This window comes from Pavona decussata, unplaced genomic scaffold (assembly GCF_977016875.1).
Source record: "Pavona decussata unplaced genomic scaffold, jaPavDecu1.1 SCAFFOLD_64, whole genome shotgun sequence".
In the NCBI taxonomy this organism is placed as follows: domain Eukaryota; kingdom Metazoa; phylum Cnidaria; class Anthozoa; order Scleractinia; family Agariciidae; genus Pavona; species Pavona decussata.
The window spans coordinates 2,469,379-2,493,870 of record NW_028145484.1 but is presented as its reverse complement, the minus strand read 5'-3'; the positions used below and the strand labels follow the sequence as shown (position 1 = coordinate 2,493,870).

General features: G+C 38.6%; 3 protein-coding genes across 5 annotated transcripts; all 3 read right to left on the bottom strand.

The window, feature by feature from the left end:
* Positions 1–601: 601 nt before the first annotated feature.
* LOC146478429 (uncharacterized) lies at positions 602–4,649 on the bottom strand. 3 transcript variants are annotated; one of them, XM_085112000.1, is made up of 3 exons: positions 3,736–4,649; positions 2,611–2,741; positions 602–2,067 (listed from the first exon to the last, which is right to left on the bottom strand). In XM_085112000.1, the coding sequence occupies exons 1-2, from the start codon at positions 4,461–4,463 to the stop codon at positions 2,738–2,740; spliced, it is 732 nt and encodes a 243-aa protein (XP_084968126.1). In that variant the 5' UTR covers positions 4,464–4,649; the 3' UTR covers positions 602–2,067; positions 2,611–2,737. The 3 variants fall into 3 exon arrangements, with proteins under 3 accessions (XP_084968126.1, XP_084968127.1, XP_084968125.1); XM_085112001.1 differs by having other exon boundaries at positions 602–2,741; XM_085111999.1 differs by having other exon boundaries at positions 2,611–4,648.
* A 2,039-nt stretch (positions 4,650–6,688) lies between these two features.
* On the bottom strand, positions 6,689–8,682 carry LOC146478428 (uncharacterized). The gene has a single exon (XM_085111997.1). The coding sequence runs from the start codon at positions 8,548–8,550 to the stop codon at positions 7,750–7,752; it is 801 nt and encodes a 266-aa protein (XP_084968123.1). The 5' UTR covers positions 8,551–8,682; the 3' UTR covers positions 6,689–7,749.
* Positions 8,683–9,563: 881 nt separating this feature from the next.
* On the bottom strand, positions 9,564–23,708 carry LOC146478427 (stress-induced-phosphoprotein 1-like). The gene is made up of 16 exons (XM_085111980.1): positions 23,624–23,708; positions 23,313–23,522; positions 21,224–21,365; positions 19,769–19,913; positions 17,583–17,659; positions 16,501–16,607; positions 15,795–15,921; positions 15,280–15,385; positions 14,518–14,638; positions 14,064–14,160; positions 13,396–13,520; positions 12,500–12,536; positions 11,867–11,970; positions 10,741–10,842; positions 10,462–10,532; positions 9,564–10,271 (listed from the first exon to the last, which is right to left on the bottom strand). The coding sequence occupies exons 1-16, from the start codon at positions 23,639–23,641 to the stop codon at positions 10,199–10,201; spliced, it is 1,662 nt and encodes a 553-aa protein (XP_084968106.1). The 5' UTR covers positions 23,642–23,708; the 3' UTR covers positions 9,564–10,198.
* Between the last annotated feature and the right edge of the window lie 784 nt (positions 23,709–24,492).

The following is a 24,492-nucleotide window of genomic DNA, read 5'->3' as shown; positions in this document are numbered from 1 at the left end:
GCGACATGCCCCAAGCGTAGGAAAAAGCAAGCAAATTGGTGACGATCGGTTGTCCTTCTTGTTGTTACAAAAAGTTGCACAGTTTTGGTAACCAATCAGAGGGTAAAGCAAAACAAAAGTAAACACAAATTAGCTTCAATACTGAATTGTAAAGCTGAACTGCTCCACGCTGAAAAAGAGCATTCTGCTCGTCTCTTTGAGCAGTCCAAATTTTCCTGCACAGAATACTTGCATTACGGCATAGGTGAGCATTTCAATTTTGACAAAAACGAAGTAAAAATGTTTTAAATGAACCTGATGCAGGAACTGTTAAAACCGTCATGACAGTGTTTCACCAGAACAACAAAGAAAACCAACATATGCAGGGAGTGTGAATTCTTCACAAGATTCTGCATGCAAATCCAAATATATGAGCAATTTTAACCAACATATCAAATTTTGCAAACAGTGTTGAAACAGCAACAAAACAACAAAAAGGAACTTGGTTAAAATCTGGATGTAAGGTATACATGTATATATCATGTCTCATCACCAGACTTTTTGTGAGCATGAGGAAATCTGAGTATGGGGTTTGGGATAACAGAAATAACATGAGACAGTATCATTTAAAACTAAATTATTTTAATTTGAATACTTAAAAAATCAATACAAAAAATCAAAATAAAGCAAACATCCCAAAAGAAGGAACAACCTTCACAGCAATCTTTTCAATGTGAACATCAAGTGCATGTTCTGAACCACAGCATTATCAAGTCCAGACCTGAAAATAAACAGATTACACAACTCCAACACATTACTCCCTTACCTAATTTCTCTTTTCATTCATTGAGTTCATGGTAAAGTTGTTATTTCTCTTTTCATTCATTGAGTTCATGGTAAAGTTGTTTGAGTATCCACGTCAAAGAGATATGTGGTGGGCAAGTATTTTCTTCAACACTTTAGAAACTTCTTAATTACCAGTCAACCCTGCTGTTGTTCAAAGAGAACTTGTTTTGTCCTAGGACAGTCTGCATCTGCAGTGAATGGACTGACACAAGATTCAGATGTACAGTAACAGTTGTTTGAGAGAATGTCAGTTTGGCCACATGTATAGTGAACAGAGGACTTGGGCAATAAGAACCATTTCTAATACTGGGGTTTCCATGTAAATGACCTTAAACAGTGTTGCTCTTTTTGACCCTTCAAGCTCCAATGTCAACATGTAAATTCTCTCAACTGTTATCTATACATTTCTCACGGTTCTTGATGAGAGAATGGATGTTTGATCACAGTGATAACATCAGGAGAGATTAGATGTTGCACACTATCGCGCCTTAAAGGGGAAGTATCATGGGGTTTTTGATATCTTTTGTTAAAAATGATGAAATAAGACCTTCAATCACCTGCCAAATAATTCTAGAATGACGAGAGGAACGAAATCAACTCAATTCTTGAAAGAAACAACTTGTGATCTGTTCTAGCACATTTTGGAAACAAAATGCGAGAACTTGGAAAACATTAGCCTAATATTTTTCAAGTTTTAATCGAAACCGGCCTACCCTGTCTCTGGACAGGGGCACTAATCGACAGTTTTATTGTACTGGGGTGATAATTTTTAACAAACTTGACAATTATTTTGTTGTTTCTGCTAACAGTCAAACATTTTTGGGTTTTGAAATGACAGGAAATTTTCGTGATACTTCCCCTTTATGGGTTAAATAAATGAGAACACATTACTGATCCGTAAAGAGCTATTCAGTGCTGTTGTTGGCCAAGGACACAATACATGGGGGGCCTACTATTGGCTAGGACACCAAACATTTCACAGCCTTGACTTATAATTTCTGGCAAGGTTTCAGCCAGATAGCCTTGTCACTTGGACATGAAAATCCAGAGCAGGCCAAGGTGAAATGGATGGTATCACCAACAAAACCCTGTGACTCTCACCCACACTTGATGTGACAGAATTCATAAGACCCAACAGTGAACAGAATGACAGAGAACAACAGCAGACCATACTTAGCTGTCACTGAGCAGCAGGTGTTGATAGGGTAATGGATACTCCACTTGCCATCCACCACCACTCAGCTTGAAACAAAAAGCAACATGATTAGCAAAATCAATGCCATCATATTCTGGAACTTACAAGGACTACAAAGGAGCCTTGCAAGTTATCAGCAAACCATGCTGGGGAATCTCACTACCAGCCCACTAGAGAGAGCCAAAATTTTATCCATGAACTACATGGAAGAAACTCAAGCAACTTCAGGGATATTGTTGAGACAGCATCATAAAAATACCCCCTACAATTTTTTCACATCAAATTTTTTCAACAGTAGCATGAAAGATATTCAGGAACTAGACAAACTTAAATCCAAAAAGTCAGGTATCAGCTTGGAAGCCACTTGGTTCTTTTTCCCATGAACAGCCTTCAATTGCGAGAGCACGTTTTATCCCAGGTAAATAATAATCACTTTAATTATTAACAAACCATTTAACAAATCCAATAAAAACTGTGCGTAAATTTCTTTATTGATTAATATTACTATGAAGAAATGGCAAAGCAGAATGGAACCAACCACAAAACTTCAAAATCACTTATTTTTCTGTAAGCATCAAAATATCCTTTACCTCATCCCAGGCTATTGTCAGCAATGCTGGACAACTGTGTCTTCTTATTTTCACAATGTGGTGTGCACATATCCACAGGCAATGCCACTGGTATCACTGCTAATGAACCAAGTGTCACCGCACCACATCACCTAAAAATTCACAGGGTGGAAAACTGAAAGTTTTAGTCCACCTGTCACCTTCTAATCATTAAAACAGTACAAGAAATAAAAAATCTAATTAAAGCATGCTATCCCCAACATAAAATTACTATCCAAAAATACAATGTTTAAAAATGAACTTTTTGTTAAGAAGAGCATGAAACCTTTGCAGGCATTTTATTTTGTGGACAGGCAGTTTCCTTCCTAGTTTGTCCAATCACATTTTCAGGATTCAGTACTAAGCCATCAAGAAAACTTAACTTGAAATGTTTTAACCAAAACGTACTGGCTGAAAGGTCTAGAAGTTTGCTTATCACAGACTTAAGCTGACAATGTTCACGTGGTATCTTCAATACCACAGTAAACTTCTGAGGGTAAAGAATTTTGTGCAAACTATTTTTAAGGATGATAAATGCACCACAAAATGAAAACCCACAACGATTCCATGCCACAGAGAAGACTTCCTTTTCTTAATATTTTTGATAAAGAAATGAAAGATGTTCTTACAATTCTATACCTCGCCAGAAGAACCTCGGAAGTTAAATGTTTCAACAGCTTGCTAACTTTGCCTTAAACGTAATATTATTCACACTGCTTTACCTACCAGTTTAAACAACTCCTAGCTCCTACTTGTCTATTCTTGTACACGTCAGCATAAATAAATCATTACATTCAAAACCTGCCAGCTCATCATGTAAATAAACCAAAGCAATTTTTATAAATAGACTTGAATTACCCAATTTTTAACGCAGATCTAAAGTTCATTTGTACATTGATAAAAAAAACCCCCACAAAATCCCAATGAAATGTATAAACCGTCTGTAACAAGAACTTTGAAATATCGTCCCACATTTCATGTGAATTTCATCATATGACTCCGACGCGACGAAGCAATTTTCACCCTTTCGTTGAATACCTTTCGTTTATATTTCTGAACTATGACAACCGACTAATCTCTACTGTAGAACAACTTAAACCTTTTAACCTCAAGTTTTCTTCAGCCAGTGACCTGTTTTCTCTCTGCATCGCCTCAAGCTGACGAAGCAAATTTTCTTCCTCGGGAGATTTTCCCGCGTGCGTGGGAAACGTGTTCGCGGTTTGAGATGAATTTTTACTCGGTGAAGATCCCTCGTGTTCTCCGAGAATACAATCGTCCTCTAGTTCCTGGCAGCGCTTCTGAAGAATTCCCTCCTTTCCCTCTAATTCTCTATACCTACTGACGAGTTCGCTTTTGGGCAGAGCAAGTAAGCTTTCCTCTTGTATGCGATTGTAAGTGGCCTCGTAATCTCTTTGAAAGAAATCCAAGTCGAAATCTAGTTCTCCAAATTCACGAACAAGATCTTCTTCTGTCGAATCAAAAGCCAAGTCTCTTTCTGAAAAAGGTGTACCTTGAATCGATCCCGGAGAGCTCGTACAATGGCTGGCTGGTGAAGATGAAGGGGAAGGGATAACATAAAATGGTTCAGTCACCTCCTTGTCCGCCATTATGAACTGCGTTGTATTTTCTGGAGCCGCTGTTTTGGTCCTTCGCAGTTTAGCAGGGACACCGTTTTCGTTCGTTCTCTCGACGCCAAATTGAGAACAGTACTTTCGTTTCTTTAATCGCCGCACTTTTTTCCTCTTCTGTGGTTTCAAGACAACGTTTTCAGCCTCCATGTTCTTCTTGCTGTAAATGTGCATCACATAAATTTCTGGACCAGCTTTCAGACACATGGAAATGGCGTTGTGAAAACGTCTGATGAACAGCAAGTGATCTTTTGATGAACAAGATCAAAAGAAAACCAAATACTTAAACTGTTTCTCCGTTTAAATCGATTTTTTTAGTAGGAAAAGCTACTGATCAACCTTCGTCAACAACCTACAACTTTCGTTTGAGAAACGTCGGCGAAACGGATCTCTTTGCCCCCGACTGTTGCCATAACAACTACTATGACATCACAATTATTTATTGAGTTTTACCATATTTGGTATCGCTTCTTTCGCGCGTCAGCACTTTTCGCGCCAATTGCAGGCCGTAATGCTTCCTGGGTAGTCAACGTATTTTCAACGTAACATTCCGCACGGAAAGCGTTTAGGTGACGCAACTTTCTAAAATAACGCAAGATTTTTTGAAACTTTACTACAAAGATATGATGTTATTGTACTGTACTTCTCCGTCGGGAAAACACTAGGGCCCGGTTGCTCAAAAGCCGATCAACGCTAATCCACGATTAAAAGTTACGTGAGGTTTTCACCTGGCTCATTAAAAATTGTTTTAAAATCTTTTTTTAAGCTAAGGGTAAATGAAAGTCTACGTCAAAACTGAGGGGCAAACATCTTTTTGAAGAGTCTTTATTATTATTGGTTAGTAAGCTCCTGGCTTTGAACAACTCGGCCCAACAAAATTAGTTAGCCTTCAGTCGAAGGCCGTTGAAAAATCTGTATAAAAAAACACCAATTATAATTTTTGTCCTGCTCAATACCATTGAATTACGCCACATTGTGCCATTCTGAGCAAGAGGTCCAAGACTGAAATTCTGAAGACCTTCCCTGACGGAAACCCCACTGGTTGTTGCTTATTAGATTATTTTCGTGCAGGGAGCTATCCAAGTGAATACAGTGTGAATACATCTTCTAAAAGCCAGCTTACCTGGAATCCTTAACAGGGAGATTGGCCTATATATAAGCATAACGGTCAAGAAGATTACCCATTTGGAAATACAATTGACTTGAGCACGTTTCCAGTCATTAGGAAATTTTACCATCAACAATGCTTTTCTTTGCCAAGTAATAAAAACCATCCACAAGAAAGAATGCCGTCTGAGCTTTTGCCATCCAAATATAACTACCCAACAAGTTTCGTTATTCATTTTATTATTTCACTTCTTTACTACAAATATTATCTGGTCCACTTGCCTTGAGAGGAAACTAGCTTTTAGTAGAGGTTCGCTGACATTTGAGGAGCAGAGTGTTGGAGTTTAACCTGAGCATCAGTACTCAGGCTAGAGATATGTGTGCTGAACTTGCTAGGAGGCATAACCAGTTGAACAGAATGGCTAGCAAGGGATTTCCCAACATTCGAGAAAAAAATTGTCAAAGCTATTTGCGTTTATCTCCCCAGGGATATCTTTGATTAGGCGGACTCGTGTTTCCTTGAAATCATCTTATTATATATTTTCCAGTATGGCAACGTTATAAGTAGTTACTCTGGCAAATCGCAACAGATGTAAACAACACAACGAGCCAATCAGAATTCGAGTAACCCACCTTCGCCATAGCTAAGGAGCACGCTTTAGCCGAATGACTCAAACTTTCTATCATAGAGCGGTGTCATAGAACCAAAACCAAAGTAATTACTCTGGCCCATCACAACAGATGTAAACAACACAACGAGCCAATCAGAATTCGAAGCAAATACATGTAACTGGCGCCAAGGGCGGGAAAACGCGTGCGACCAAAACACGATTGGTTTTGGTTTTGGTTCTTATTGGTAAGAAAGTGGCGCGAGTTTTGTTAACCAATCACAGAGCGTAGTAATGCAAAACCAAAGCAAACGCGAAATTACTTTCGACGCTCCTAACTAAGCCCAGGAAACGATTGCTTTTATCTCGAAATTTTGCGCGGTTACCTTTCTTGACGTTTTGCATGCATGCAACATTCAATATACCACTTCTAATAGAGACGTTTCAAGGAGAAAGTTATCCAGTAGAATTTTCTGTACGTGAAAAAAAAAATGCCTTTTGATATAACACAAGTTCTACTGCATAACGTTTTGTCATATTGCCAGAGGAATTAAAGAATTAAGGGCATCGACTTAGTTTCTGGTATCAATTACAAAACTGAAATTCGGAGGTTTTATGGAGCTGACCTGTTGCCCTGGTAACTGCTATGAGATCATAATTTATATTTATTTATTTATTTATTTATTTATTTATTTATTTATTTAGTTAGTTATTTAGTTATTTATTTATTTATTTCAGGCCCAACAACAGAGTTACAAAGATGTTTATAGTTTGTCCACATGATAAGATACAAATTTTTGCAACCTTTCATTTCAGAAGCACAGTAACAATGAAAAACCCTTAAAAGCCTACTTAACCATTACTCAAGCGAATATCACAGAAAAGGAAAAAAACATGTTAAATTTGTATGATAATCGTTAACGCCACACAATATAATACCAGAAAAAATTTAATGTTGCATCCAGTAACAATATGATTTATTAAAGATCACAACAGTGGTAAAACTGGCAAAAAATAATCAATTGGTATTTTGTATGTCTTCGGCACTGATAGCGACTAGACGTCTTCTTCTGACTAATAACCTTGCAGTCAGTTTGTATGACTGTCAACTACTATCGTGGGCTATCAAAAAAAATTACAATAACAATAACAATAATAATATGGAACAGATTCCAGATTCCGTATTCGATGTGTACTGAAGTGTTAAATTTTGTTTAACTGGGGCGTAATAATCAATAACGTTTGTGTAAATATTAGTTAATGTTCCCGCAATCTGTCCAGTTTTAATCCACTTCATTGATATTTTGAATTTCAAATTGACGTGTGTCGAGTATCTTTCGCAATTATCACTATCTTTATGAGGAAAAGGAATATTTATTTACATGCCGACGTGATTGCCAGAAACCACGCCGAACTGCGTACAAAAATTTCTCCTTTTCCTTATGCTCATGTTTCTGATTTCAAATGAATAAATTTTTCCTAACAGTCACGCAGTGTAATTTTGTAGATACAGTCAACTCCCTCTATTGCGCGACACCCTCGGGACCGCGAGTTAGTGTCCTTAATAGCGGCGAGAGTCCGCGGTAACAGCGGAAATTTACTTCAGTCAAACGTCTGTAATATATTCTTGCCGGAAATTTAGCTGCTGTCCGTATTATCGGGATGTCCGTAATAGCGAGATGTCCGGCGCAAGGCGAGAGTTGACTGTAACGTAAAAATAAGTTGTTCAGCTTTGTCACTTTTCATTTCCGCCGACCTAATGTGTTTCGACGACCGTTCTAACTATCATTCTTTTCTTCTTGTTGATGTCTCCCTTCGGTCTGCTTCACAAAGTGGACCAAATATCCGACTGGAAAAATCGACAGCAGTAGATACAGCTCTTCATAAAGACAAGAGATTCGACACATGTGACTGACACGCTTGTCATCACTTTCGGTGGAATACAACAGCAATTCAACTACTGCTGTTCCGTAGGCAAGAAAAATCGCCACAGCGCAAGTGAGACAGACGCGACCCAAACGGACTCCACAGCTTGATGTTGGATTCGTGGCTTTGACTCGCTCCCACTTTCGATACCCAGTGAAAAATGAACCAAACAGAATCATCGAGGTCGGAAAGAGAAACTGGGCGAAGTAAATTTTCAAGATAGCGGCGTCATCTTCCTCCTTGACAACGAGTCTCGAGCTATTATCAAAACAGTTATTGGTTCCACAAATTTCATACTTGCGACTAAACAGAGCGGACAGGCCAGTGGAAAAGAAACTAAGGGTGAGAATACCTAGAAGGCTGTTTAGGTATTGCTGCACAGGTCTACCAAGGAATGTAGAAAACTCTATGGCTGCTAGGAAATAAACCGTTTGAAACGAGAAGCTTGTGGACAAGACAATCCAGACGTGGTGCTTCGAAAACTCCAACCCCGCGTGGCTTATGACGTTGCACGTGTTCAAGAATATGTGAAAGAAAATGATCTTGTTCAGGCCTTTTGAGACGGAGTTGTTCCAAGACTTGTACAAACGATAGTACAGATATCCACTGATCGCAAGGCCACAGGCATAAAACAAAAACATTACGGACGCCATTTTCTTGCCGGCGAAAACCGGTCATTAATTTTTATGCTGATGCAGGAGATAATTTATGCACACTCACGAACAAGGTAAACGGATCGCTAATTAGTTAACCCATTCATGACCAATATTCTTGTTTTTTCTTATTGTAAGCCACTATAAACAATGATTAATCAACCAACAAAGAATAGACATTTGTCTTGATACTTGTTTAAGGTGTTTCGATACTGTCTTTGAGGCCGCCAGGGACCATACCTCACTTTTTCAACCGACTATTTGTAATTAGTTTATATTGCTTTTGGATTGAAGTGTTTTGGCAAATCACTGGCCGTTTTTATACCAGAGGACGCATTATCCGTCTCAGACGAACTTGGGCAAACATTTGTTGCAGAGCCTTGACACTTCCTTTGAGCACCGTGCATAAGCACACACACAAACGGAAAAATATTGGTTTTCGGCACTACAACAGCCTTAGATATCAGACCATTTCCGAGTTGCTTCGAACCTCATTATGAAAGCGAGGCTAAGTGCAAAGTTTTTACGAAAATCGGTTTTTATTCATATGCAAAAACTAATTTTCGTATGAAAAGTTTTGCACATAGCCTCGCTTTCATGGTGAGGTTAACAGCAACTCGGAAATGGCCTGTTCAAGTGAGCGGCAGGGAAACAACCGATACATAAACACGCAAATATCGATATTTTTCAAGGAAACCCCAGTCGTATCGAAATCGTGTATTTCAAGTCAGCTCTTTAGCAAAGTCGGTTTACAAAGTTCATTCTTTTTTAGGGGTTCACTCGAATTAGGGAGCACGAAATGGATAATGGCACATCTTTTTCAATTCCCTGATTAGATGTTTTTGTTCTCGGTTCTGACGAAAATGTCGGTAGAACCCCAAAGCGAATGGAGAGGAGTTTGTTATATTTGTGAGGAAATCTAGTCAGTCTTTTCACACAAATGTCGGGTGTCGTTCATTACTCTACACGTGCTAAAGTTCTGCTAATTGCAGAAGTGACCTGTCCAGCAGGAATTTATTACAAGGTCGGTATTTTATTGAGTGTTTTGCTATAACCTCAAAGACAACTACACTTAAAATTATTCCATTAAAACGACTCGATGTTTCTTCGTTACAGCAAAAGGCGAATTACTAAGGAATGACTAAAACGTTATGACACGTCGTTTTTAGCATATTTTGTTTCATTTCTCAACTGATTAGCGAAGCACACTCGTTTGATTTGTGGTTAGCTGGCAGAAAAGAAATCGGCCGTTTTTACACTAAAGGACGCATTATCCGTCTGGACGAATTATCTTCCGTTATTCGTCTTGAACGACGCACAGCGGAAAATAGTTTGTCGAGACGGATAATGCGTCTTGTACCCGTCTTTATACTAGAGACGAATAACCAGACGAGCAACAAATGTTTGCCCAAGTTCGTCCAGACGGATAATGCGTCCTCTAGTATAAAAATGGCCATTGTTAAAGGTGAGAATCCAGTACGTCTCATACAAAAAGAAACGAAGTTTATCAGCCTGAATTTGCTTTGCTCGAGCACACGTCGGCTCCACCTTCGGAAATCTTCGGGTTGACGACTGCCACGAGTATGATGCTTCGTGAGGAAAACAGACAAAAGCTAGACAGGCACAACTGAAACTTTGCTTGGATCTTTCAGCGGATCTGTAGGATACCCGCCTCGTACAGCTTTTGTATTCTGCTTCGAATGTCAGGATTTTTAAGATGTCTGCGGAGAAACAAAATCAGAGTTAAAAATTACTCACAGACACCCAGTTACATCACACGCGAGCTACCCTCGCGAGTATCCGGGTTTCACAACTTACCGCGTGTGATGCGCTGCTGAGATTTCCAGAGTGAAAATTGACAAAAGAACAAAATTAATTAAGGAAAATTAAAAGAACAACAACAGCACTTACTCTTGGGCAGCTTTGGGATCCTCTTGCATTTGTTCCAGGATAATTTTCATGGCTGGATCCGTAAGTATTTCCTAGTCGTAAGTAAAAACAAAAGGAAGTAAATAATGACTGAGAATTTACCTGTAAAAAGTTGTGTTTGCGTCGTAACAGTTTTTCTTTTCGGTAACCTCACGATGCCGCACTCTAGAAAACAACCCTGGATTTGTACTAATGGCTGATTAGAAAACTCGGTTTTGTAGTCCAATAATTAACCACACATTTAACTTCACTGTAATGTACCTGTATTTCAGGATCAGCATTTGCTCGCCTTCTTATCTCTTCAGGGTCTGTTGGCTGTTCAGAAAATGACGTCTGGCAAGCTTTTATGCCCTCTTGGGCTTCCTGAATATAAAAGCAAGGAGATGTGTCAATGAATTGCCGCGCAAACTACAGTTGAAGGTACAAACAAAACACAAGCAAAAATTGCTAAGCACAGGAAAAAGTGAATCTGCTCTAACGCCTCTAAGTAAGGGAAAGCATGGAAACGACGCCAAACGCGGGAAAACATGCAACCGGTGCCAAGCGAAGCGCGGGAAAACATGGAAACGACGCCAAACGCGGGAAAACATGCAACCGGTGCCAAGCGAAGTGCGGGAAAACATGGAAACGACGCCAAACGCGGGAAAACATGCAACCGGTGCCAAGCGAAGCGCGGGAAAACATGGAAACGACGCCAAACGCGGGAAAACATGCAACCAGTGCCAAACGCGGGAAAACATGGAAACGACGCCAAACGCGGGAAACATGCAACCGGTGCCAAGCGCGGAAAAACATGCAAACGACGTCAAACGCGGGAAACATGCAACCGGTGCCAAGCGCGGGAAAACATGCAAACGATGCCAAGCGCGGGGAAACATGCAAACGACGCCAAACGTGCAAACGATGCCGAGCGCGGGAAAACATACAAAGGACGCCAAGTGCAGGAAAACATACAAACGACACTAAGCGCTGGAAATAGGCCTATCACTCGCGGCAGTGAGCATTCTGCCCGCAGAATACAGCATTTTCGAGGCACACACAAAAGTGACCATTGCAAAGCATACAAAAACGTTTAATTTGGAACCAGGTCCAAGTAAAAACGTGCAACTAAAAGGAGTGCCAATCGTGGGAAAATAAATGCAGCTCAAAACTTAAGTTCGAGGCAAACACAAACAAACTTTCATCAAATAGAAGAAAGATCCTCGCAGTTTATAGACCAACAGTCAATAGACCATTGCCGAGTTACTTTGAACCTCATGACGAAAACGAGGCTAAGTGCAAAGTTTTTCATTTGAAAACAAGTTTTGTCTGCATATGAATGGAAACTATGCACAAATCCTCGCTTTATAATGAGGTTCAAAGGCAGTCGAGAATGACCTATTGTTACCTTGTTATTAGGATCAATTTCAAGAGCTTTCTGGTAAGCCTTCTGTGAATCCGTGAACTTCTTCAGTGCATACAGGACACCGCCTTTTCTCGTGTAGCCTTTGACTGTGGAGCAAATCAGAAATGATCAAAAGCACGAATAGCGTTTGACAGTCAACTCTTGGCTTGCGTACACTTTACTTTTATGGAGAGAACACTGACTTTCTTAACATTCACTCTGCGTCTCGAACCCCCGATGATGAAACGGCAGCTGACTGAAGAAACAGTCTTAAAGTTGTACGAGGAACTGAAAGAAAGCTTATTAGAGTAAAGCCGCCGTTACACGTTGAAACTTTTAGCTGAAACTTGTGTGCAACGGCGCTGCGAAACAAGTTTTAGCAGGTGTTGCACGGCGTAACATGGTCGGTTTTGTGAAACTTTTTCGAACTTCCGTTGCGAGACAAGTTAAGTTTCACGAAAAGTAGAACCGTTTTCTACTTCTGCAACGGTTCGCAGCGGTTGTAGTGGTGATAAAACAAGAGTTTCATCGAGTAACACCACTTCGTGAAACTGGTCTCGTTCGCCGTTGCAAACAAGTTTCAGCAAAAAGTTTCAACGTGTAACGGCGGCTTAAAGGAATAGAGTGATAACTAACCAAAAGTGGGATCCAACTTGATACACATATCACAATCCTGAAATGAGAAAATAGAGATCGCTAGAATAGATAACCACGCAAAATTAAAATCGCGGGTCACAGAATACTCAGCAAACTTGTCGTTGTGAAGGACGTGTAACGGAACTGAGGTAATTTTAACAAGCTGGTATTACATTCAAAAGCCGAAAAATCATTCTAAAAACCTTGTCATGCCGCGTGGGTAGCAGTGCGCGCTGACATACATGGGGCGGGATTTTCGTTTTGTATTAGCCAAAATATGGTATGGACCCCTTAAAAAGCGGAACAGTACTCATGATTTTTGTAAGGAAATACCCTTGCTGTTTTGGGTGCATAGGCGCTTATGGACTCAAAACAGCACGGGTATTTCTTTACAAAAATCATGGCACTTTCCACTTGTTAACCGATCCGTAACTAACATTTTTTGCCTGTCGCGTAAACGGCCCTTAAAACTACTCTCTTAAACGGAATCTCCACTCCGACAACAAATTGACGGTAAATTGTCGGAAATAGTGTCCTAATTCTAAATTTGCAAGTGTGCAAAAAATTAAATATGATTATTGTATATTTTCGCTTAAAAATTTCCCGTGCACCGCCATTTTGGATTTTGTGACGTCATACGGTTGCCGCTATTGTCAGTGAGTAGAAGTTTGTTTGTGTGAACCAGTTGAACAACCGTATTACGTCATGAAATCCAACATGGCGGCGCCCGGGAAACTTAAAAGCGAAAATGGGCAATAATCAAATCCTGTTTTGTCTTACACAGAAATGATATTTCCATGATTTCCAACAAAATGTAAAACATTTAAAGTTAATTTATTTAAACAGCGGAGGTTTCCTTTAAAACTGCTATTTTAATGGCTTTCGCTACAACATACCTCTAAGGCTAAGTTGAAAGCAGCTAACTTCTGATAACAAGCTGCACGATTACTGTAAAGTTTAGCATTGTCTGGATCCCGCTTAATAGCCTCCTTGTAATACTTGAGAGCCTCTGGAAAGTCACCTGCGTATCACAATTAAAGGAGAATCTCCATTGAGGACGGTACCTCCTGGTCTGCGAACGCAGACGTATTTCCGGCTGTCGAGAGAAGCGACAGCCAGAAATACGTCTGCGTTCACAGGCTAGGTACCTCCTAATACGGATGTATTTTTGCCCAGTTTATGGCTATGTGGGAAAAGCTCGTTTTGGCAATGGATTTTGAAATCCAAAAAGAAAACTGGGGATAACCACGCATTTTTCAGGAATAATCAAGCAACAACAATTCTAAAAAACTTTAAAATACAAAACAATGCATGGAATTCTATCTGAAGCTTAATTATCTTCTCTGAAAAATGCTTTGTTACCCCTAACTTTCTTTTTTGATTTCAAAAACACATACTAATTGTGTAGAAGGTATTTACATACTACATTACTTTCTGGGAGTTTTCCAGGACCTTGGCAGAAACATTTACATTTCTAGGGGTTTTTCAGGAATTCTAGGAGTTGTGTAAACCATGCCAGGAATAAAAGAGTCACGTTACATCTTTATAAAAAAATAAAACCCACCTTTCTTGAAGAGAGCGTTTCCTTTTTCTTTTTCCTCTTCTCCTTTTACTGGGTCTATATATGCCAACCTCTCCTGCTCTTTCAAGATCTTCTCTGCCTGTACAATCAAACCACAATGTGTTTAAGATTCAGTTTGCCTCTTTGCTTTCAAGTTTCTGACTTGCACATCATTCAGACAACGATGTGCAAATCACCTCTTTCAACATCATCAATCCTTAGCACTCCCGGCCAGCATAGTGTTGCTGTATCTTTTTACTCATTGTTTGTATTGTGACTCACCCAACCTACGGAACTCTAAAATATACTGCAACACTACACACCAAACCATCTAACAAGATATATGCATCAATTGACTCCTTGCCTTTGAACATTAACTGGAACACTGGGCTTTGTGCTATCAGGAAGAAAGATCTCTAAATCTGCCATCAGATGAAATTAACCCAAAAAGTCTTACCTCCTGTACTTTCTTGAGTACTTCAGGTGTCCTATGTTCAACTAAAGATTTATTGTAAGCGTCGATGGCTTCTAAAAGCTTTCCCTGCTTGTAGTAAGCATTTCCAATCCTGCCGTAGGCTCTACAAAATATACAAAAATGTTATTTACCAAACATGAAGTTTGAACCAAGAAAAATTTACCAATTAGATGGTTAAGCACTCAGCAATTACCTTATAGGCTTAAGGAAGGAGGGGTGTACTAGTTAGCAATGATTTGGCCTTAAACAACTCCAAAAAATTAGTTCTGTATTTTTTTCTCAAGGCTTAAATTTGACATAATATCCCTTAAATTGAACAATTCAAACAAGAGTGTTGCTGCATGGCTGATTTCTTCTGTATGTGTGTGTGGGCTTTTTTTTAAGCAGAGAGACAAAAAAATCATGAATTCACACCTCATCTTCATGGGAAAAGAAAAATGACAGAATTATTCATATTAAAGCCTTGAGAAATATTTTGCACTTGGAAACAGAGTAATGAATGCCTGATTGGAGAACTTATTTCCTTAAGTTCCAGGATTGAGACTCCTTTAGGTTATACTCACAAAAAATGTTAATTGGAACAGCAGAGACAAGCATGGAATGGGGATATACATATACTTGAGGTTCAGATAATTAAAGCTTGACTGTTGATCAAAAAACAATCTCTCAGTAGGAAAGGAAAAAAAGGAAAACCTGCAGTGCTATCTGCTGGAAGACCAAACCCAGAGTGGCACTATTGCTTACTTTGCAATCATTTTATAACCAGCTGCTCCATGTTCCCTGCCTACGGTAACTGCCTTCTCACACTCTTGGATGCATTCATCATACTTGCCTTGTTCGAAAAACACAGCTGAAATAAACAAACAAACAATCTCAGGTGATAATGTGAGCAGAGATGTGTATAATATACGCTAGGTCAACAACAAACATTGTTCACAATGTATTCCAGTTTCCGTTGTATAAAGCAAGTAGGACTATAACAATGTGGAATCAAATTTCTTGTTGAAAAAAAACAATGTGACTCAATCTAGAGACCAGCCTTAAACATGACTCACTTAATCAATAAAATATTCAAAAATGTGTGATCAAAACTAGTCCATGGTGCTCATCACTATGCCACCCAGCCTCCATTATATTGATATGTACAAGGTTAATTTAGTAAAATGTCATTTCCAAAAAGGACCTGTCTGGAAGCAGACATGTCCTGCAAACAAAACAGCCTTATTTCCATCCCTGAATTGTTTCATAAGCTCACTAACCTGCTCTGTTGGTGAGAAAGCTAGCATTTGTGGGATCAAGCTCAATAGCTTTTCCGTAGTGCTCCAGGGCAGTTTCAAAATCTTTTCTTTTGTAGGCAGCATTTCCCAACTCTTTCTCTTCTACAGACTACAAATCGAAAATTAAACAACATTAATCCTTTAGGCTCTAACAGTGATAAGCATCAAATTTCTCCTTGTAATATCAATGCTTATTCAACACCTGAGGTCATGAGAATTAAGGATATGATCACCCGAGGCGAATTTTCTTGATTTTTTATTAACTTCTCCATAGAACTTTTATAAGAAAAGTATGGGGACAAGATAGGAGAATTATTTTGTTCTTTGACATCACAGGTTAAAGGGTTGATAAACCTACAATTTTGATAATTATGGGGGAGCCCCATCAGCATACACAGAAAGTTAAGAAGCCAGTTAGAATTTAAGAACAAAAAACAGAAAAGAAAAGATAAACCTATCAAGTTATATGTGTGGCCTCAAAGAGTTTGGTTTTAGAGCAGTTTTGTTCTGAAATGGAGTACAGATTTTTAACCATTTGGTCTGAAAATCTGAAAACGGGTATGGATTCTAGAAACCAGGTCTGAAAATGGGTACAAATTTTAGAGGTTAGGTCTGAAAAAGGGCACCAGAAAATTACATATTTTGGTCTGAAAAAGGGTCAGGGTTCAGTAAACTGAAGTGACATTACCTGTTTAACAGCAGGATCAACCTCTGGTTCAGGTTCCGGTTTGTCTGTTTCCATTGGTTCAGCAGAAGACGGCTTCTCTTCTGGGCGTGAAGAAGGAGGAGGAGACTCTGCACGTGATAACAACATACACTGTATCATTAGTTTAAAATCAAAATTAATGTTCTTTACAGAAAAACTTGGGGTGCAACGGTCAGTAAGAAAGAAAAATAAGATGGAGGTGAATGAAAATGTTAGTTTTTGATTAAGTCTCGATTCTTCGAGTTTGTGTGTGTGTGCAGTATTTAAAGTTTAAGTAAAGTATATTAAGTTTGTGCTAATAAGGGTAGACCTTTTTCACAACATCTGACACAGACCTGGGCATGTGCGCACAAACATTTTACTAGAAACTCAAACAGCAGGAGTCTGTACAAGTGTAGAACAGAGCGTTTTAAGAGTAGTTTTTTTCCCAGTGCCATTATAAGGTCTAATAGCAAAGCTCACCTTTAATGTTTATAGTTTGATAATATTGTGTATTGTTAGTAACAATTAATTACCTCAACCCGGTCCCTGGCAAACTGTTTTATTCTCAATCTGTAAACTTTTCTTATTTTCGTCTTCATTTGTATTTACACATTGTAATTTACCGTTGATTGCATCTAAGCGTGTACACGGGAGGGAAAAACATGTTCTAGTTGAGTGCAAACATGACATGTTTTGGTGCCAAACATTCAAAGTTTGGAGTAGCTGGCTGTTGTTGACTTGATTTGTTTTTGCTCAAAAGAATATTCTTTGCAAGCATTTTTAGATGTTAAGAATACTTTCTGGAGGCTGTGTGTACTGTTTCTGAGCAAGAAATATGCCTGTAAGTTGAGAAATATGAAATTAGCTTATGAGTGGATCACACTGATCTGGTGGGACAGTTTGCTTGACGGCTGTCAAACTTCAAATGTTTGGCGACAAAACATGTCATGTCTGGCACCCTCTTAGAACATGGTTTTTGTCTTGTGTCCAGGCTTCGATGCAACCGACGGTATTTTTTTATGCGATAATGTGTGAATTTAAATAAAAAATTATATAACAGCACATTTTTTTATGATACTTGCCTTCAGTGTCTGGTGCATCAGCATCAATACCCAGCACAACCGCTACTGTTTGCATGATCCTAGGATCCTGGAGGTAGCTGTCAAAAATCATTGTAAAGAAAAATTTGCTATGTGAATGCTATAAAATCAACAAGAGGCTAAGCAGAGTCACATACTTTATTTGCCAGGTAACTAAGGTACTGTCCATTTTGCAAAACTATACAGCCGAGCCAGTAAGCAGGTGAAAACTTTGGAATGAAATGAGCCAAATTAACTGCCTCACTCTAGATCAGTCCTTCAACTTAATTGAAAATGACACATTATTAACATTCTTGGAATTTATCATTTTGACGAAACTACAAAAATAGATGGCCTTGTAAAATGAATCTTTTGATTTTCAGAGTGACCGGTACATCTAAACAACCATTTGGGGGGGGGGGGGGGGGGGTGAGTGGACAAGAACCAAGAAAAAAAGAGAGTGAGAAGTCTTCAGAAGCCATATAAGGAACAGGATAATGCAGGGTTTAAGTGATAAAAAATTGAAATGTTGTGTAATATTTTTGACCAGAAAAATCTCAGACACAGAGGATAGAGGCCACCAAGGAAAGGATACATGTAGGTTTACAGGATGTATAGTGTAGCAAAGGTACTGAAACACACCACATCAAGATTCTCATTTCCAGATAAATCAAAGGCTCCAGTGAGCCAACTCGTGAATGCAGATGACACATAGTAATTGAAATTTAGACGGCTACGGAAACTTCCTTGAAAGCAAAAAGAAATTATATCTTTGCCCGATTATGTAACGAAAAATAACCATTCTTGTACTATAAAAATGATTGTCAAACTGTTCTCTACAGATTTAATAAGATTATTTTGATGCGCCAATTAAAAAAAAATCACTTGTCTTTTTTTTTTTTCAAAGTTCATAGAAGCACGCCATGTCCAGCTACGTCATGCAAATTCGTGTCCCCGATAGTCCGGGGCTACTGGATTTTGCGATCGGGCTAGTGGATTCTGACCATCACTTGCCCGGCAAGTGAAGTTTTTTTGGGAATTAAAATTACAAAATTACTGTAGGGCAAGCCGATCTCACAAAGGGAAATATGTTCAACAAAGTATCGCACAACATTTCATGCCCGACATAAATGCGTGAAATTTTTCCTTTGGAGTTCAGTCCACGCAATCGTCAAGTAAAAATAATGAAGTATGACAAGCTCTTGCTAAATAAGAATTATTTATCGACCGCGTCCTTTTGCTTTCTCATAAATTACCAGTTGTAAATTTCGAAAATGAAACATTTTTTCCCTTTGAAACCTTTATGAAAGCTGACAAGATCTTAAAGTGTTCATTTGCATAATTTTGTTTACGTCGTCAATGATGCGTGACATGGCACGTTCCACTTTCGCGTGAAAACTGACAAATTAAATTATTTTTTAATTAAATTATTTCTAAATTAAGTTATTTTTAATTCTTAAAAGAAACCGCACTTTGTAGAAAAAACGAAAAACCCTATAACTTTGCTCAGATTCAACGAAAAATCTCAATTCTTACACTAAAATGATTGTCAAATTATTCTCTACAGAATGAATGAGAGAATTTTGACGCGTCGTGAAAAAAAATTTTCACGTTTTTTTTTTTCACTAATTGAGTTTACGACCCCGGACTTTCTGAAAAACTAAAAAAACTTGTAACTTTGCTCAGATTGAACGAAAAATCTCCATTCTTGCACTGAATGATCGTCAAATTATTCTCTACATATTGAATAAGAATTTCCTGATGCGCCGTGAACAATAAATGTTCGCGTGTTTTTTTCCACTAATTGAATTTAAAACTCATTCACTGCGCACGCCCGAAAGTTAACGACAAAACCGACCGACCGACCGACCGACCGACCGACCAAGTCAAAAGTCACCTATCACTATAACTCGTTCATTGCGCTACGCGCATTCACGAGTTAAAAATCATTTGTAATGCAGTCGTGAGAATGTGGTACAACTGCCCATTTCACATTTCTTTTAATTTCAACCATTTCACTTTAGAATGAAACCCATGCTACCGCAAAAACATGGTGTAAAATTTTCTGTCGCTGCTTGATTGGAATTTGTACCAGAAACCCCCTTATGTACCGTTTAGCATCAAAAGCATTGATCAGGTGAGCGGTTGAGTGGGTAAGTGACCAGTGAACTTCGGTGAACACAACTTACGTTCCAAGCAGCTGAGGGTTACGCTTGATAGCTTCAATAGTTTCTATATAGTCCTTCTGTTCCAAGAATGCTTTGGTCTTGGGGTTTGTAGCAAGACGCACATACAAGTCAGGAACGGCAAATGGATTCATCATTGGGTTATTACCTGTTAATAAAGTTAGATTACACATGATCCCCTTGATTATAAATTATTCTAGAGTTATATGGGTAAGAGTTGACAAGGAACTTTACACTATTCTAGTCTCCAAAGCAGCTACCATTTGGGTCGTCAAAAGACCTTTCCATAACAAACTACATGTAAATAACAGCTTCATAGGAGACTAAGCTACTGCCCGAAAAAATGGAAGGACGATAGTTTATGAGGCAGTACATCTGCAAGAATTTATTCAAAGAGCACACATCTATACATTGCTTCTATTGTATACATTGGCACAACAATAAGGCTATGTTGAGTTCTGAGGAGGAAATACATAAAATTAAATGCAACCATTAAATCATACATTCCTGTGGCACTGTTTTTGTGCTGTACAACCAAGTTATTTCTAGTTTGTTTTCAGAGTTAGTTTGAGTCTGTGGATTAAGTCCTTAAGTGTGACCATTCAATTGAAAGCTACTGAGCAGTACTTTCCTGTGGTGCTGTTTATTATGCTGTACAAGGTGGTTCTAACTTTTGAATCAGTGGATAATATCCTTAAGTGTGACCATTCAAATGAAAGCTACTAAGCAGTACTTTCTTGTGGTGCTGTTTATTATGCTGTACAAGGTGGTCCTAACTTTTGAATCAGTGGATAATATCCTTAATTAAGTGTGACCATTCAAATGAAAGCTACTGAGCAGTACTTTCCTGTGGTGCTATTTATTATGCTGAACAAGGTAGTTTTAACTTTTGAATCAGTGGACAATATCCTTAAGTGTGACCATTCAAATGAAAGCTACTAAGCAGTACTTTCCTGTGGTGGTGTACAAAGTGGTTCAAACTTGTGAGTCCATGGATGATAAAAAACCATTAAAATTAACTGAAATACTAGAAATGGAAAACTCTCTATGTCTAGATAGATACCATAATTAATAAAATGAAAGATTAGAATTCCGACCAAAGTTTAGTTAGACTTAGTCTTCCTTGTTGCACTTCGTTATTGTCTAGTTTTCCTCTTCACACATTATCATTGTTATTGTTGTATGTAATGTTAAAAAAAAATTAATTATTTTGTGTACAGTCTGGCTTGCCACGATTAGCTCTTCGCTATTTGCAAGCCAGCCTAGTTATAACTTAAGGTTCTGTTGTTAATAAACAAAACTTGAACTTGAAAATTGATATGCTTTAAGTGTGACCATTCAAATGAACGCTGTTAATTAATAGTTTTCTGTGATGACACTCCCATTGATTTACAACTTAACTTTCACCTGCATACTTCTTAGGAAGTAAAACATGCAATAAAAATTATTGCTACTAACGTGCTGCTTGAGCTTTTGCTTCTTCTAAACCACTTTTCAGCTGTGCGTTGGTAGGATCATGCTGTAAGCCTTGAGTGTAGGCTTTTTCTGCCTCGTCATAGCGCCCCAGGAAGGACAATGCTGCACCGAGCCTGGAATACCCCTTTACAGAGTGAAAATATTTGTTTATAAGCTTTCAACAGCAAACAACCAAGGAATGCAGGCAACCAGTAATTTACCGTCTGCAGTGCATATTGTTCTCATTATTTTTCTACATCTCTTTACAGCACTGGCCAATAAACTATTAACCATTTCTTTTTTACACCCAATTCTAGAAAACACCTCAAAAATGTAAACCCTACAGGTTCTATATCAGGAGACTCAAAATCATGACCCTGTTGGACAGCACATATGGTATAGGTCTTGTGAGGGAATACACATCCCCCCTGCCCCCAGGTACCAATGCACGTTTATGGATAGAGTTGATCATTGACATCCTAGCATGAAGAAATCCTTGAAAAAGAATTAAGTTCCCCTTAGTACCATCCAGTCATGTGCCCTTTTTCACATACTTTGTTTATGACAAAGAATCACTATGAAAAGCTTGTAGTTTTGGGGAACATTGCCAAAACCAACGTAATGTGCTGATGGGAGAAAAAGAATTCTCTGCAAATATCTGTCCAATTTCCTATTGTGCATGTTTGACATACTCGTACTACATCATACAAATAATCACTTCCAGTCCTACAATGTCACAACAGCAACTCTGCCTCGAAAGTTTCAAAGGATGTTATTGCCCAAAACACCAACAAAGTCACAAATGCAATCAAGCATTCAAGGAATTGATTAATCTTTAGCGCCTCCCAGCAACGTTTACCATTTAAAACCATACTTATTCAGGTTTGTGGATGGCACAGATAAAACAATCAGAATGATGTTTGCAGAGGTTTCCTATTCCACTGCTGGCACATAGGACGACCAAGTGATCTCTGCTCACCCCAGGGGCAAAGCAGGGAGGGGAGGGAGGGTTTCCTTAAGAAAGTTTTATATGGGGAGGCTCCGCGGCAAGGTCCAAACCCTTACCCTGTTATAAACCATTTATGACAGGAAAAGTAACCCTTTTATATACTTTCCATAGTAAATGGTAACCCTTTCACTTACCTACAGTAGAAACACTATCTTTTTTGTTAGGTCTGTCCAAGATATTTTGAAAGGCCCTTGTAAATACCTAATGACAGCTTTTCTCCACCCTTTTCTATACTTTGGCTCATGAAATCCCTACTCTTTTATATACCTCCAGCCTGAAAAAGTTACCCCTTGTGGGCGGAGCCTTCCTGTATAGTCCATTATAAGGAGAACCTCCCCTGGGTTGCTCACGTACAGAGTTAAACAACAGTTCATCTGCAAACATGTAACTTTTACTGTTAACATAAATAATTTTTACAGCTGAAATGCACATGTGCAACAAGGACAAATTTACAGTTATCCACAATACTGCAGTAATTCCTGCAAATACTATGCAAAATCGAAAAATGGCCAATTGCAAATCAAGACTGTTCTTAAGGACGGTGCCTACTATTGCTACTGCGCATACGTTCTGCGCATCGCGAGATACTCAGGTTTCCTATGGGTGGTGCCTACTAATACAGGAATATTTTTTCGCGGTTTAAAACTATACGGAAAAAGCAGAACTTACCAAATGCCTTTGGTATCTCAAAAGAAAATTGGGGGTAGCCATGCATTTTTCAGAGAAAATTAAGCTTCAATTTAGGAAAAAATCCCATACATTGCTTTATATTTTGGCGCTTTTTAGAGATATTGTTGCTTGAATATCTCTGAAAAATGCGTGGTTACCCCCAATTTTCGTTTTGGATTCCAGTAGCCCTTGCTAAGATCTGCTTTTCCTGCATAGTCACAAACCGCGCAAAAATACTTCGGTATTAGTAGGCACCGTCCTTAAAAAAGGCTAAAAACTCTGGCAGCTGCTACTCAATTAAGCTTAAAACAATTTCAAGCTTCTGAGAGCTGCTACACTACTACTGAAAATTAAACCCACCACCTTTATAAAATTCACACAGATCAGCAAAGGATGGAACTCTAAATCTCTCACCTTTCCCCAATCCGGTTTCAGTTCAACGCACTTTCTAGCGTCAGCTAAAGCTTGCTCGTATTTCGCGTCCTTCGCGTAAGCCGCGGATCGATTGCTGTAGAAAACATGGTTTGATGAGTCGAGACGGATTGCTTCTGTGTAGCATCCGATAGCTTTGGCGAAATCGCCCGCTTGTAGAGCAGCATTACCCTTGTCTTTGAATTCAGCCGCCTGCAATACAGATGTAGAAATGTTTTTTACTCCATTATCTGGGGAACCTCTACTTTTTTGACAGTAACTAATGGGGAAACTGTCAATAAATTCACTTTTACCTTGACGGCATCCGCCATCTTGGGATCGTTTTTTCAGCACGTGTAGTCTGAGCATGCGTCCTTTCCTCCAACATTTTCAACCCCAATCTCGTCCCCAGAGCCCGCACGCGTTTAAGGCAAAACTTCCTCAGAGCACTTTGCACCAGAACATCCCAAACACTGTTAGTGGGGCTAATTATTTGAATGGAAACTAAAGCATATTAAAATGTCAGCCATTTTTGCATAACGTCTTTGTTTACAATTTTTTTCCTCGTTAGAGCTTTGAACTCCTAATTTTTATTAACATTTGATTGTCGTGGAATAAAGCAAGAGCTTAAAATGCAGTGTGAAGTGCAATCGTTTATACTTTGACCGGTACAACTTGTTACTTTTACAAAAATAAACACTAATTAATTTTTTCCTCAGTTCAGTTATCAGATTTTAGTTTACTGTATTTATTGCCTAAAAGCAAATAATAGCCAAAAGGTTAATTAGTTTTTTTAGTTTTATAAAAAGAATGTTTATCCAAGCCGATTATGTTTCAGAGTGAATTCAGTGAAAGGAAACTAATTAAATTCAACCTGACGCTGCTGGTGTGTGTTGCGGCTTAACGCCCATTAACCCGGTCAGAAGCAAGAACAAAACGAATTTTTGGACAACAGAACAATAGAAATTATATTTTAATGATTTGTTTTAATTTGGTTTTTACGATAGTTTTTTAACAATCACATTGTAAATATTTAACTGAATAACTAGAAAAAAACTGGTCCAAAGGCTTATTGATTGAAAGTTTGTTTTAGAGACTTTCTCGTTGGGTACCCCCGTAAAATCACTTGCTATCATTGAAGCCTTCAGTGTAAGAAAAACGCGTACAGTTTTGATCCCAAAAT

Excerpts from the sequence above, each read along its gene's own strand:
- LOC146478429 (XM_085111999.1), bottom strand. The coding sequence starts at position 4,463 with ATGTGTCTGAAAGCTGGTCCAGAAATTTATGTGATGCACATTTACAGC.
- LOC146478428 (XM_085111997.1), bottom strand. The coding sequence starts at position 8,550 with ATGGCGTCCGTAATGTTTTTGTTTTATGCCTGTGGCCTTGCGATCAGT.
- LOC146478427 (XM_085111980.1), bottom strand. Across the intron at positions 14,639-15,279 it reads GGTTATAAAATGATTGCAAA|AGCCTACGGCAGGATTGGAA; the intron begins GTAAGCAATAGT and ends TATATTTTGTAG. Across the intron at positions 10,843-11,866 it reads AAATTGATCCTAATAACAAG|GAAGCCCAAGAGGGCATAAA; the intron begins GTAACAATAGGT and ends TTTTATATTCAG.